At 48.0% G+C, this 12,646-nt stretch overlaps 1 protein-coding gene and 1 pseudogene across 1 annotated transcript; both read left to right on the forward strand.

Moving 5' to 3' along the window:
• Positions 1-3: 3 nt before the first annotated feature.
• LOC119335301 (ribonuclease 3-like protein 3) lies at positions 4-2,300 on the forward strand. Its single transcript, XM_037607440.1, has 3 exons — positions 4-447; positions 1,594-1,740; positions 1,827-2,300. Exons 1-3 carry the CDS (start codon positions 4-6, stop codon positions 2,163-2,165), a joined length of 930 nt encoding a protein of 309 aa, XP_037463337.1. The 3' UTR covers positions 2,166-2,300.
• Positions 2,301-3,924: 1,624 nt separating this feature from the next.
• LOC119339005 lies at positions 3,925-4,551 on the forward strand (annotated as a pseudogene).
• Positions 4,552-12,646: the final 8,095 nt, after the last annotated feature.

The following is a 12,646-nucleotide window of genomic DNA, read 5'->3' on the forward strand; positions in this document are numbered from 1 at the left end:
GCGATGGACCCGCAGTCGCACTCGCAGTCGCCACCGCCAGCAGCTGACGACGACCCCGACGCGATGCCGAGGGAGCAGCAGCAGCGGGAGGAGGCGCCGCCGGGCTACGTGCCGCCGATGAGCCCCGAGGAGGTGGCGGCCGTCGAGGCGCTCCTCGGGTACGAGTTCAAGGACAAGTCCCTGGTCGGCGATGCCCTCACGCACGGCTCCTTCTACTTGCCCTACCGCTCCGGCGACTCCACCTACGAGCGGCTCGAGTACCTGGGTGACGGCGTGCTCACCTGCCTCGTGTCACGGGAGGTCTTCCTCACCTATCCGGACCTCCCGCCAGGCCCGCTCACGCGCCTCCGCGCCGCCAACGTCGACAAGGAGAAGCTCGCGCGCATCGCCGTCGACCACGGCATCCATCGCTTCCTCCGCCACAAGGCGCCCAAGCTCGAGGAACAGGTTACTAACTACTCCCTACTACTAGTACTACTAATTTTAGTACTCGTGCCTACCTTTCCCGTGCGCTGCGCCATTTTCCCCGTTCATAAGAGGGACACGTCAAAACTGACCTTTTCAACTGGCCGGGCCCCTTTGTGGTGTGTCATTTTGGTGAAATATTTTGTTTCCATGCCTGCTCATTCTTGGATATACATCTTGCCTAGTCTTATTGTAAATAGTTAAAGCAACCAAACTTGATCCTTATATACACGCATAGTGGTGCTAGGCTGTACGGGGTAGTAGGCTAGTCGCATACATGTTCATGGAGTGGTCACTCAAGAGTGTGCCCACCATGGATCTCAGATTGAAAAGTGTGCCACCTTTTTATTATTCTCCTCCTGTAATTCAAACGGCATTTGTAAATTTCTGCCGTGTTCAATGGGATGATCCCTTGTTATATGCGTATGCTGAAATTTTGGGTGAGAGGGAACCATCTCTTTCTGTTCCCCTGCCCTATCTTACTATCTTGTCAAAGCACCAATCTGCGGTACAAAGGTTCTACCATGGTGATACTTTTCCAAAAGATTCATTTGGCATGAACAATTCTAGGTTACCCAACTGTCCATTTGGATCAAGGCGGGAAAACCTCGAACTCATGATAATTATACATTTTAAAATGGTTGTTTTTTAAGGAAAGTGGTCAGAAATATAAGTATGCGGATTAAATTCCATGGTAATGGTAGAGAAAACTCGCTATCTTGCCGTTTAGTTTCTAATAAAATGGTTGTTGTTCTTAGGGAAAGACATAAAAACACAAATGTGGCGTTTCGACTCCACCTTATTATGTCCATTTACGTTTTCTTTTCATGGGATTTCATGCAGGTTACGTGAAAGAAAAATAGTTTTTCCTTATGTCGGCTAATCAAGTTGTTTATGCACCAGAGTTAATACTAAACAATTGACGTGTAATCACACCCACTTCTATGGTATTGTACTAGTTTTGTTGTTGTTGTAACCTTTCTTATGCTTGTGTCTGCGACTAATACCTATTAGTTGTTGCACGAAGAGAAGAACAATGAAAAGGTCTTTTTTATGTAATTAAGGCGTTGACATGCTGCAAAGCCACGTAAGATTGATGTGATGCCTCTTGTGCTTTGGCATTTGCAGATTGCTGATTTTGTGAAAGAATTGGGTCAGTATGAATACCACTCGAATGGGCTATTGGATGCTCCAAAAGCTCTATCTGACATTGTGGAATCTCTTATTGGTGCCATATATGTTGACTCCAAGTACAATCAAGAACTAGTTTGGCAGGTAAATGTCTTTCTCGGAACTGTGAAATCTTGGCTTTTGTTCCTCACTGTAGTTTGGTAATGTAATATTTCTTTCTCTGGTAATAGGTTTTTCGAAATTTGGCCGATCCACTTATTAGCCTTGAAACATTAGGGAAGCATCCCGTAAGCGAGCTATTAGAGTTTGGCCAAAAGACTGGTCGAACAGTGGATATCTCTAAAGATGGGTGGGTTAAGGATACGAAGGTTGATGTTTTTGTTGACGGCGTGCTGGTTGCAAGCGCGACTTATGCTCAAAAGAAGGAGATAGCTTCAAACCGCGCCGCGAAGGCTGCTCTAGACAAATTAAAGGAGATGTCGGGGCAATCTGATGTTCAATCAGCCCCAGCAGAAGCTCCTGAGCCGTTGGACGAATTGGATCATTCTGGAGCTTTAGAGCTCCAGTGAAATGTTGAGACATTGTCGTTTGTAGTTCCATTGAATTTTTCCATTACATGTGTGTTGTTAAGCTGCTTTATGAGCCTGTAAATATTTATATGCAAATCATATGATTATTGTGCCCCCGTGGGCGATCTGACTGAATGTCTAGCTTTTTCCGTTCTTTCTTTTTTTTGCGAGAAGTAGCTTTGTGTGTGTATAGCGTCTCAATACCCACCATGTCTGCCTTCTTCGTGGTTGCCTCAGTCTTGGTCGTGTCGAGTACGCACACACGCACACCCTATCCCTATGAGCATTTTCGAAAGACTGAGCCGGCATATCATCTTAAAATTTACGAGGTCACTGGGAACGTCTCCTCTCACTAAATGCGCATAGCCGGAATCCTGAAATAAATACAGAAATAAATGCGAGCGCTCAGGATTTGAACCCTGATGGGCTGGGATACCACAGTCCCTCTAACCATAGAACCACATGTTGGTTCGCAGAAAGTAGGCTGAACTTACAACATGAAAGTGCGGCTACCGAACAGGTTACTAACTAACACTACAACAACAACAACTACTAATTTTAGTACTCGTGCCTACCTTTCCCGTGCGCTGCGCCATTTTCCCTGTTCATGAGAGGGACATGTCAAAACTGACCTTTTCAACTGGCCGGGCCCCTGCTTAGTGGTGTGTCATTTTGGTGAAATATTTTGTTTCCATGCCGGCTCATTCTTGGATATACATCTTGTCTAGCCTTGTTGTAAATAGTTAAAGTAAACCAAACTCTCTTTTTTTGCGAAGAAAAGTAAACCAAACTTGATCCTTATGTACGCACATAGTGGTGCTAGGCTGTACGGGGTAGTAGGCTAGTAGCATACATGTTCATGGAGTGGTCACTCAAGAGTGTGCCCACCATGGATCTCAGATTGAAAAGTGTGCCAACTTTCTATTATTCTCCTCCTGTAATTCAAACGGCATTTGTAATTTTCTGCCGTGTTCAAGGGTATGATCCCTTGTTATATGCGTATGCTGTAATTTTGGGTGAAAGGGAACCATCTCTTTCTATCTTACTATCTTGTCAAAGCACCAGTCTGCGGTTCAAAGGTTCTACCAAGGTGATACTGATTCAATTGGCATGTACAATTCTAGGTTACCCAACTGTCCATTTTGGATCAAGGCGGGAAAACCTCGAACTCGTGATACTTATACATTTTCAAATGGTTGTTGTTTAAGGAAAGTAGTCAAAAATATAAGTATGCGGATTAAATTCCACGGTAACGGTAGAGAAAACTCGCTATTTTGCCGTTTTGTTTCTAATAAAATGGTTGTTGTTTAAGGAAAATAGTCAAAAAAATATAAGTATGCGGATTAAATTCCACGGTAACAGTAGAGAAAGCTCGCTATCTTCTCGTTTTGTTTCTAATAAAATGGTTGTTGTTCTTAGGGGAGACATAAAAGCACAAATGTGGCGTTTCGACTCCACCTTATTATGTCGATTTACGTTTTCTTTTCATGGGATTTCATGCAGATTACGTGAAAAAATAGTTTTTGCTTATGTCGGCTAATCAAGTTGTTTACATTTCCCGCAAAAAAAATAAGTTGTTTGTGCACCAGAGTTAATACTAAACAATTGACGGGTAACCACACCCACTTCTATGGTATTGTATTATTTTTTGTTGTTGTTGTAGCCTTTACTATGCTTGTGTCTGTGGCTAATACCTATTAGTTGTCACACAAAGAGAAGAACAATGAGAAGGTCTTTTTTATGTAATTAAGATGTTGACATGCTGCAAAGCCACGTATGATTGATGTGATGCCTCTTGTGCTTTGGCCTTTGCAGATTGCTGATTTTGTGAAAGAATTGGGTCAGTATGAATACCACTCGAATGGGCTATTGGATGCTCCAAAAGCTCTATCTGACATTGTGGAATCTCTTATTGGTGCCATATATGTTGACTCCAAGTACAATCAAGAACTAGTTTGGCAGGTAAATGTCTTTCTCGGAACTGTGAAATCTTGGCTTTTGTTCCTCACTGTAGTTTGGTAATGTAATATTTCTTTCTCTGGTAATAGGTTTTTCGAAATTTGGCCGATCCACTTATTAGCCTTGAAACATTAGGGAAGCATCCCGTAACGAGCTATTAGAGTTTGGCCAAAAGACTGGTCGAACAGTGGATATCTCTAAAGATGGGTGGGTTAAGGATACGAAGGTTGATGTTTTTGTTGACGGTGTGCTGGTTGCAAGCGCGACTTATGCTCAAAAGAAGGAGATAGCTTCGAACCGCGCCGCGAAGGCTGCTCTAGACAAATTAAAGGAGATGTCGGGGCAATCTGATGCTCCATCAGCCCCAGGAGAAGCTCCTGAGCCGTTGGACGAATTGGATCGTGCTGGAGCTTTAGAGCTCCAGTGAAATGCTGAGACATTGTCGGCGCAACAAATGTTTTTGCCTGTTTGTAGTTCCATTGAATTTTTCCATTAAATGTGTGTTGTTAAGCTGCGCTATGAGAGCCTGTAAATACTTATATGCAAATCATATGATTATTGTGCCCCTGTGGGCGTTGAGACCAAGGTGCAAGTTCACACCTTAAAATTGATTTGTTCATCTCTATATACTTTGGTGATATTAGCATATACCAAGAACTGGATGGTTCACCTACAGCAGCCATCTTCTTCTTTTCCCCAAGCAGAGTAAATGTCTGCTTTTGTCCTTCGGGAGTGAAGGGGAATCGTATGGTCGCTGCGAGCGCGGGGAAAGGCGACACTAGGGCGCCATGCCTCGCTGCGTCCTCGGCCAGCAAGCTGGCCGGTGGTGCTGGTGCGTCCGGTCAGCAAGGCGCGTGCGCGCGCGGTGACGCCATCCTCACCAGGGCCGACTTGGGTCCCCCGGCCCACGCCGTTTCACTAGGGTGACATTGCCGACGATGAGGCCGAGGCGGACGACCGCATCGAGATGCCGGTCTCCTTGGCGTCGCCGTCTTTCAGCGACTTCCTGGTTGTGGCGTCGACTGTGAGCTCACACTCGACGGTCTGGTGTGAGGGCCTCGGTGGTGGCTGTTGACCAGCCGCCCCGGGCATCGCGGCTCGCTGCCTTGGCGGCTATCGCGGCGGGCGTGATCCCTCCTTCCCCGTTCGCGGTGCTCGGGTGGGCTCAGTGGTCCTGCCATCGAGGATGGATCTGAGAGGGCGGTTGTGGGGGCGGAGCACATCCCACCGACCAGAGCCGGCCGCGAGAGGAGGCGATGTGAAACAACTGTGGGTGTGCCGGACACTTCCGTTTGGAGTGTTTGGCGCCCCCTCTGTGCCTCACCACTCTTGCCTACCTGTGGTACGGGGTGGAGGGGGTGGCTTCTACTATGTGGACGCGACTCTAGAGGATGAGCCTGTCCGGCCCCATCTGGCCACGATCACCCTCGTCCCAGACCAGCAACCACCGCGGCAGCTGTGGTTACCGTTGAGATCATTCGGGCGGAGATATCGGCGTTCATTCATGACTACAGAGACAACTCTTTCTCCTGGGAGGTCACCAAGACAGCCCCGATGGTGTTCTCAGTGCCCTTCCACTTGCTGAGATGCTCAACGTCTGCACCCACGATCATGTCAAGTGCACCATCAATAAGATCATGATATCGATCCAGAAGGTTGATGCTGAGCCGGACACGGTTGCCCCCCTTGCGCAGTGTGGATGCTTGTCTATGGGCTCCCAAGTGGGGGCAAGAGGGACCATATTCTCAAGGCCATCTCGAAGCCGGTGGGCAAGCTCCTGACGGTTGATCTGGACTCCTTGGAGGGTGATGGCCCGGCGCGCATCGAGCTCTTATGTCAGGCTCCAACTGATGTGGATGGCCTGTCCTTGATCTTCTACTTCCGCAAGAACAAGGGCAAGTGTGTCAACGAGCTTGACCTAGAAGGGGCGGAGGGGCGGCCGGAGGTTGACCCGCCGGCACCCCCCCTCCTGCGAGTTAGGACGGTGAGGACAACCAGTCTGAGGACGGTTCTGCGGACTTGGGGAATGGGCTCCCACCACCGGCGTCGTCTGAGAGCTGCCACGCGCCGGCCTCGTCTGGTGCGGGGGATGCTAGCCTGCCAGCCGGTTCCTCCCTCACTGTGGTTGCTTCCCCGGCATCATCGTCGGTTTCTGAGGTGCAGGAGGATGCTCTGAGCCCCGGGTTGGATGTCTGCCCGCCATCCTCACCATGCTTCCCTGGGGTGGTGTGCTACTCTCGCTCGCCTGGGACCCCACCTTCCCCGGCCTTGCGGTCCCCGTCGATGGTGCATGTTATGCCGCCTGCACAGGGACTAGGATTACCCACGGCCGGCACCGACTCTCCCATTGCTAGCCCCGGTCCACGGTGCTGGTGCCTAGGCAGAGTGCCCGTCTTGGTCGGGTTTGGACTCTGCCAAACGGTTGGATCCCGATGATTCCGGAGAAGGCGGACGTGCGCGCGGTTGCTCGTGACCTCACTCCAGGTATGATACTGTCGTCCCTCCTATTCTGGTTCATGTTTTGATGTTCTTGGCTCTGTTCCCCTTGCACACCTTGGTGATGTAGCTGCAGATTGTGACATTGTGTTTCCTGGAAAGAAGGGCCCCTGCCTGGAGCAGATTTCTGCTATCTGTGCCGAGAGGCTTGATGGGGTGCTGGAAGAGGCCCTTGTGCGAGCAGAGCATGGGGCCTTGTGCGATCCAGCACCCACCATCCCTGGGCATAGAGAGCCTAGGGATGCGCTAGGCCCAGCCGCACGTCCACTGAGCCTAGTACCCTTGGTGGCCCTTCAGTGGGAAGGGATTTGAGGGGAAGGTTGCCTACCCGCCTCCATCCCACTGTGCAGCAGATGGTGGTCCATGGCGCTAGTGTTGGGCTCCCCTCTAGGGAAGACAGGTCGCCGATTCCCAAAGGGCGCCATGGCCACCCCACAAAATAGTTGTCCCGACCTGCAAATGGTGGTCAGGCTAGTTCGGCCCCACCAGAGGGGCCTAGTAATACAACCATGGTTCCCAAGCTCCTATGCTGGAACATTAGGGGCTTCGGTAACTTGGGCCGGCGACGCTAATTGATCGACTACATTCTATAAGAGGATATCAATATTGTGGTTCTGCAAGAGACGATTCGCCTGGACTTTTCCATTTAGGAACTCCAGGGGCTGCCCCGACACTTTTTTGCCTGGCAAAGGCCGCCTGCGGTTGGCCTCCTGGCGGTATCATGTTGGGGGTCAGGGGGGACTTCTTCTCGGTCGAGGATATGGACCAAGGGGAATTTTTCCTTAGTATGTCCATCACTGACCGATGAGTAAACATCAGTTGGGAGGTGATCATTGTCTATGGCCCGGCTGATCACGGGAGGTCAGTAGACTTCTTGGCTGAGTTAAAGGGTAAGGTAGAGCGATGCACTACTCCGGTAGTAGTGGCTGGTGACTTCAACATTATTCGGCAAGAGGATGACAAGATCTCTCCTAATGTCGACCGGATGCGTATGCGCATGTTCAATGATTGCATCACTGATATGGCCCTACGTAAGATAGCCCATGTAGGGGCTAGGTTCACATGGACTAATAAACAGGTGAACCCTATCCGGAGTGTGCTCGATAGGGTCCTGGTATCTGTCTAGTGGGAGATTATGTTCCCATTATGCTCTCTTAGGTTGGTCACCCAGATCGGTTCCGACCACATTCCCCTATTGTTTTCGTCTAGGGAGGTGTCCCCACAGTGGTCCTGGCGCTTCCACTTTGAACCATCGTGGCTGCTACAGTCGGGGTTCTTTGAGATGGTTCGAGACTGCTGGGTACAAGCTTCAGCCAATCTGCCATGGACCTTTTGTGCCACTAATATATGGCACCATTGCTCTAAGACCTCCCGTCAGTTTATGCGGGGGTGGGACGCCAACTAGGGAGCTAACCTCAAGGCTCGCTAAGGGACCCTGTTGGCCTAGATTAAGGCGATGGATGTAGCTGCTGATACGGTCGGCCTATCAGGTGACGTTTGGCTTAGGCGGCATTCCCTGAGTCCTCGTTGATGGATATCTTCAAGGGTGAAGAATTGTTTGGCAACGTCGGGAGGGGGGGGGAGGGGGTCAGACCTGGACATCATGAATCTTAAGTTCCTGCTCCTCTGCTTTTTAGGCTATGTCGGGACTAAAGATCAACTTTGATAAGAGTGAGGTCGTCTTCTTGGATATCCAGCGGAGGAACAACAACAGATTGCGGACAACCTTAATTGTAGATTAGCCTCATTCCTTATAACATACTTGGGAATGTCGATGGCCGACTCAAAGATACTGATGAGTGCCTTCGACCAGCTGGTGGGACGAGTAGCATCCCTGGCCGAGCCCTGGCGTGGGCGGTTTACCTCCAAGGGGAGCAAATCGATCCTGGTCAGTGCTAACCTAGCGATCCTCCCCATGTACATGATGGGGCTGTATATATTACTGGAGGGCGTTCATAGCTCTTTCGATAAGGAGCTTGCTAGGTTCTTCTGGCAGCCCGCTAATGGATGCCCAAGGACCGTGGTGGCCTGGGCATTATGGATTCCCGCCGCATGAACATCGCGCTAATGCTATTCTGGGTGTGGCGGATACTATGCGGTGAGGGTGGCCCATGGTTACAGCTCATTCAGGCAAAATACCTTAGGGGTGAGCCTCTCATGGCGTGTTCCCGCTCAGGAGGGTCACAGGTCTGGCAATCCATCCAAAGGATCAAGGAGGACATCCATCTAGGGATATCCTTCTCCATAGGGGATGGGGATGGGACCCAATTTTGGCTGGACCCCTGGTTGGGTAACGAGCCACTGAGGGTGTACTTCCCTGGCTTGTTCTCTATTTGTGTGTACCCTCTAGTAGCTGCGTCCACGGCCTTCTAGTCTGGGTAGTGGGATATTCGGTTTTTTATAATTTCGAGTAGGCATAGAGTGACGATTGGACTAGATTATGAGCGGCCCTACCACTGGTGTTACCAGACTATCCGGGCACCGTGTCTTGGCGACTATCTCCGACAGCAGAGTTTTCGGTGAGCACGACCTACCATGCTTTATGCCAGTCACCTACCAACCCCGGCTTTCTCCCCTGTGGAAAGCCCCTTTGCCCTTGAAGATCATGATCTTTGTGTGGCAGCTACTACGTGACCGCATCCCTTCGAGGACTGAGGTCCTTAAGCGGCACGGCCCAGATGACGTATTCTGCCCCTTATGCGCAGTACTGGAGACTGGGACACATATCATATTCTCCTATATGGCTGCGTGGGTCCTTTGGACGTTTTTTCATGAGGCACTAGGGCGCGGAGTTCTTCCAGTTCAGGGCCACACAACATACGTGACATCGCCGCTTATTTTGGCTTATCATTGCGGCGATGTCATGGACTTTGTGGACGACACGTAATAAGATGGTGATTAAGAAGATCCTATCGAGGCAGGCGTGTGAATCCTTCAAATTCATTGCTTTTCTACAGCATTGGCACCCACTCCTGAGGCAGCGTGATCGCGATCGTCTCAGCCTCATGATGGATGCGCTTCTGGCTACAGCACGTCGACTCTCGTCTTTGTAGGGCCGTTTGGCGGCAGCCACTAGGTGGTTTTTTCTTATTTCTCTTATGTTTTTTGGGCATGATTGTGTTGTTGCCCCAGCCATCGTTCTTCACCAAAGGTTTAGGTGTTGGTTGTACGGATAGTTTCTTTATTTATAAAATGGGGCGAAAGCCTATTTTGAGAGAGAGAGAGAGAGTGAGAGAGAGAGAGAATGTATAGGCCAATGTGTGTGTAAAGCATCTCAATACCCACCATCCCTGCCTTCTTCCTGTTTGCCTCAGTCCTGGTCATGGCGAGTAGGTTGAGCTTGACAACATGGAAGTGCGGCTACCGAAAAGATCATCTCCCGCTGCTACATATTGTAGCGCCACTACCGTTGACGTATAAATGGAGGACCACATGAATAATGTCCATTTAGGGTACTTTATGACAAAAACCTTGGTGATGTACAACCTCTGTACCAAAATATAAGGCGTTTTTTGGGTTTTGTGGGAGGCTCATTCTTCATTTTTAGGTGTCATTTTTGGTCTTTTTAGGGTTTTTGTCTTTCAGGAAGTCGAGGCAGCGGCAGCTCCCTAATGATGGAATAAGGTTCTCCCAGCCTTGCCCTCGTCTGGGCAGTGCGTCTCATGTCGTCAGAGGGCGTATGGAGGTGTGTCTCCGGTGGATCCTGTGGGATTCGGCCAGTGTTTGCCTTCGATGGATGTTGTGTGTATTCAGTCTTTGTTTGTCTATGTTCTTGTGTCTACAGATTGGATCCTTCCAACCTATACTTCTCTTCATCTACGACGGCTGTTGTTCTGGTGCGGTGGTCCTTTTAGGCCTTATCACGACAATTTTCTGACTGTCTATTACAATAAGGTTTGCCCAGCTCCGACAATGAAGGAGCAATGACGGCGGCGCGCCTTCGACTCATTTTAGTTCTAGTAGTCGCCGCTAGGTAGTCTACGGACATTGATGTTATTTTTATTACTTCTAATGTTCTTTATACTGTTATGGTGTTTGATGAATAAATCAGATGTTTTTTCCACACAAAAGTTAGGCGATGTAAAACCTCTGTACCAAAATGTAAGATGTGTTTTGGTTTTGCATAGGGCATAATAATCGTCGTACATTTTGTTACAGAGGGAGTATATGCCAAAACGCAGCTGGGATGAAACTGTTTAGGGCATCGCTTTTGCATTATCTATTGGAGGAACAGCAGCCATGGTGATGTAAAAATTTATCTCTCTTACCCTATAGTGATTTTTACGTGATCAACATTTTCATCATCTGTTGGAGATGCCTCCGTTTTGGTTTGATTATAATGGATTGCTTTCTCGCCTATTCATGTTTGTCTTTAATCCTAATGGAGACACCCACTCTCCCGCTTTTTGTCAAATTTAAAGATGTTTAAAGTGGACACAAATTACAAGAGCGTGTGTTTACAAGCTAAAATAGTAGTAACCACTTAGCTTTCTCATCTTTGTGAAGAGGACACAAATCTTGTATAGAAGTATCTAAGAAAGTGATCCCATTTTAAATAGTTTGAATTGGTTACCACATGTGCCATGTGATGAAAGTGGTCCCATTTAAATGTACATGCAAGCTATACACATTATCAAGCGCATGCGATTTTTTTTATTTTTCACTTCCCATCACATGCAAGTCATCCACATCATCACATGCATACAACCTTTTCATTTTTTTCTACTACTCACTTCCCACCACATTAAAGCCCTCTGCATACAGGTTAAGCTTTAGTAATAGCAGCAACATTGATAATTAATCCATATTGGACAAGGCAGGTTACCGTATTGGTTTATATAAAAGTTCTATGATTAGACCGAGTTTATTAATGCTTTCAATTTTAGTCTGCGCTTTCCCACACTATAGTGTTACTTTCTTTGTGGGCTTACCCACCATATCCATAAGCATATGAAACATAGTGGGCTTGTTTCCTTTGAGGGAGCCCATGACTTTGCTCATCTTTTTAAACAAAGGATCATTTATACCATTTTCATCATGATTATCTTCCGCATCAAGAAACTCATCACTAGAAGGACTGGGGATGAAAAGAGGAGGATTTACTCTTGGGGTTACCTTGACTTTTCCCGAAGAAGCTTGTTGCTCCTCGTCATCTACCATTGCCTCTTGGTCATTAGGCATTCGTGAGCATTGCCCTTGTAGTCCTTCATGCAGTTGTAGGTGACAATGTCACCACTCTTGCTGACTAGCCTCAAAGTGTTTCGAGAATCTTGGGCTAGACCGGCAACACCAACAACATCATTGGGATTGGACTCTTCTTGAGCAATCATGGCCTTTCCATCTCTCTCTTGATCTTGGAGTTCAAGGGGTTTGGCAACTTCTTCTTCAGAAAGGCCTTCTTGGGGAACCTTGGTCTATCTTCTCTCTTACCATAGGGGCAAGCATCAGAGAAATGGCTTGTGTCATCACAATTGTAGCAACTTCCAACTTTCTTCTTTGAGAACCTTTCCTTGAAATCTCACGAGCTAAACTTCTTCACAAATAGTGCATATCTTCATTGAGGGGCACTCATCTGAGTCAATCTCACCACCTTCTTCATATTCTTCTTCTACATCATCACTTGGTTTCTCAACATACACTTGTTTGGCCTTCAACGCATTGCTTGGCTCTGAAGAACCACCTTGCATGGTGAGATGCCTTCTCCCATTGTTCTTGTGTTCTTCATATTGTTGGAACATAGCAATAACATCACCAGGAATCATGTTTTTGAAATGGTACTCATGCCTTATGTCCCACACCATCTTATCATGATATGGAGGGAAAGCGAACAACAACTTATCCACAAGATACCACTTTGTCATGTTGAATCAATCTTGAGTCCTTTCAAAATCAAAATCACTCAATATCAGCGGCGAGAGTCTTGAGTCGCTCATTGAGATGTTTGGGAGTCTCATCTTTCTCCGTGCAAAAGTAATGCAATGCACTTTTGGCTATCTCATATTGGGTTTGTTGAAGAGAGGTGGTAC

Source organism: Triticum dicoccoides, chromosome 7B (assembly GCF_002162155.2).
Source record: "Triticum dicoccoides isolate Atlit2015 ecotype Zavitan chromosome 7B, WEW_v2.0, whole genome shotgun sequence".
Lineage (NCBI taxonomy): Eukaryota > Viridiplantae > Streptophyta > Magnoliopsida > Poales > Poaceae > Triticum > Triticum dicoccoides.

Coding starts and splice junctions, on each gene's coding strand:
- LOC119335301 (XM_037607440.1), top strand. CDS start 4: ATGGACCCGCAGTCGCACTCGCAGTCGCCACCGCCAGCAGCTGACGAC. Junction 448..1,593: donor CGCCCAAGCTCGAGGAACAG/GTTACTAACTAC, acceptor TGGCATTTGCAG/ATTGCTGATTTTGTGAAAGA. Junction 1,741..1,826: donor ATCAAGAACTAGTTTGGCAG/GTAAATGTCTTT, acceptor CTCTGGTAATAG/GTTTTTCGAAATTTGGCCGA.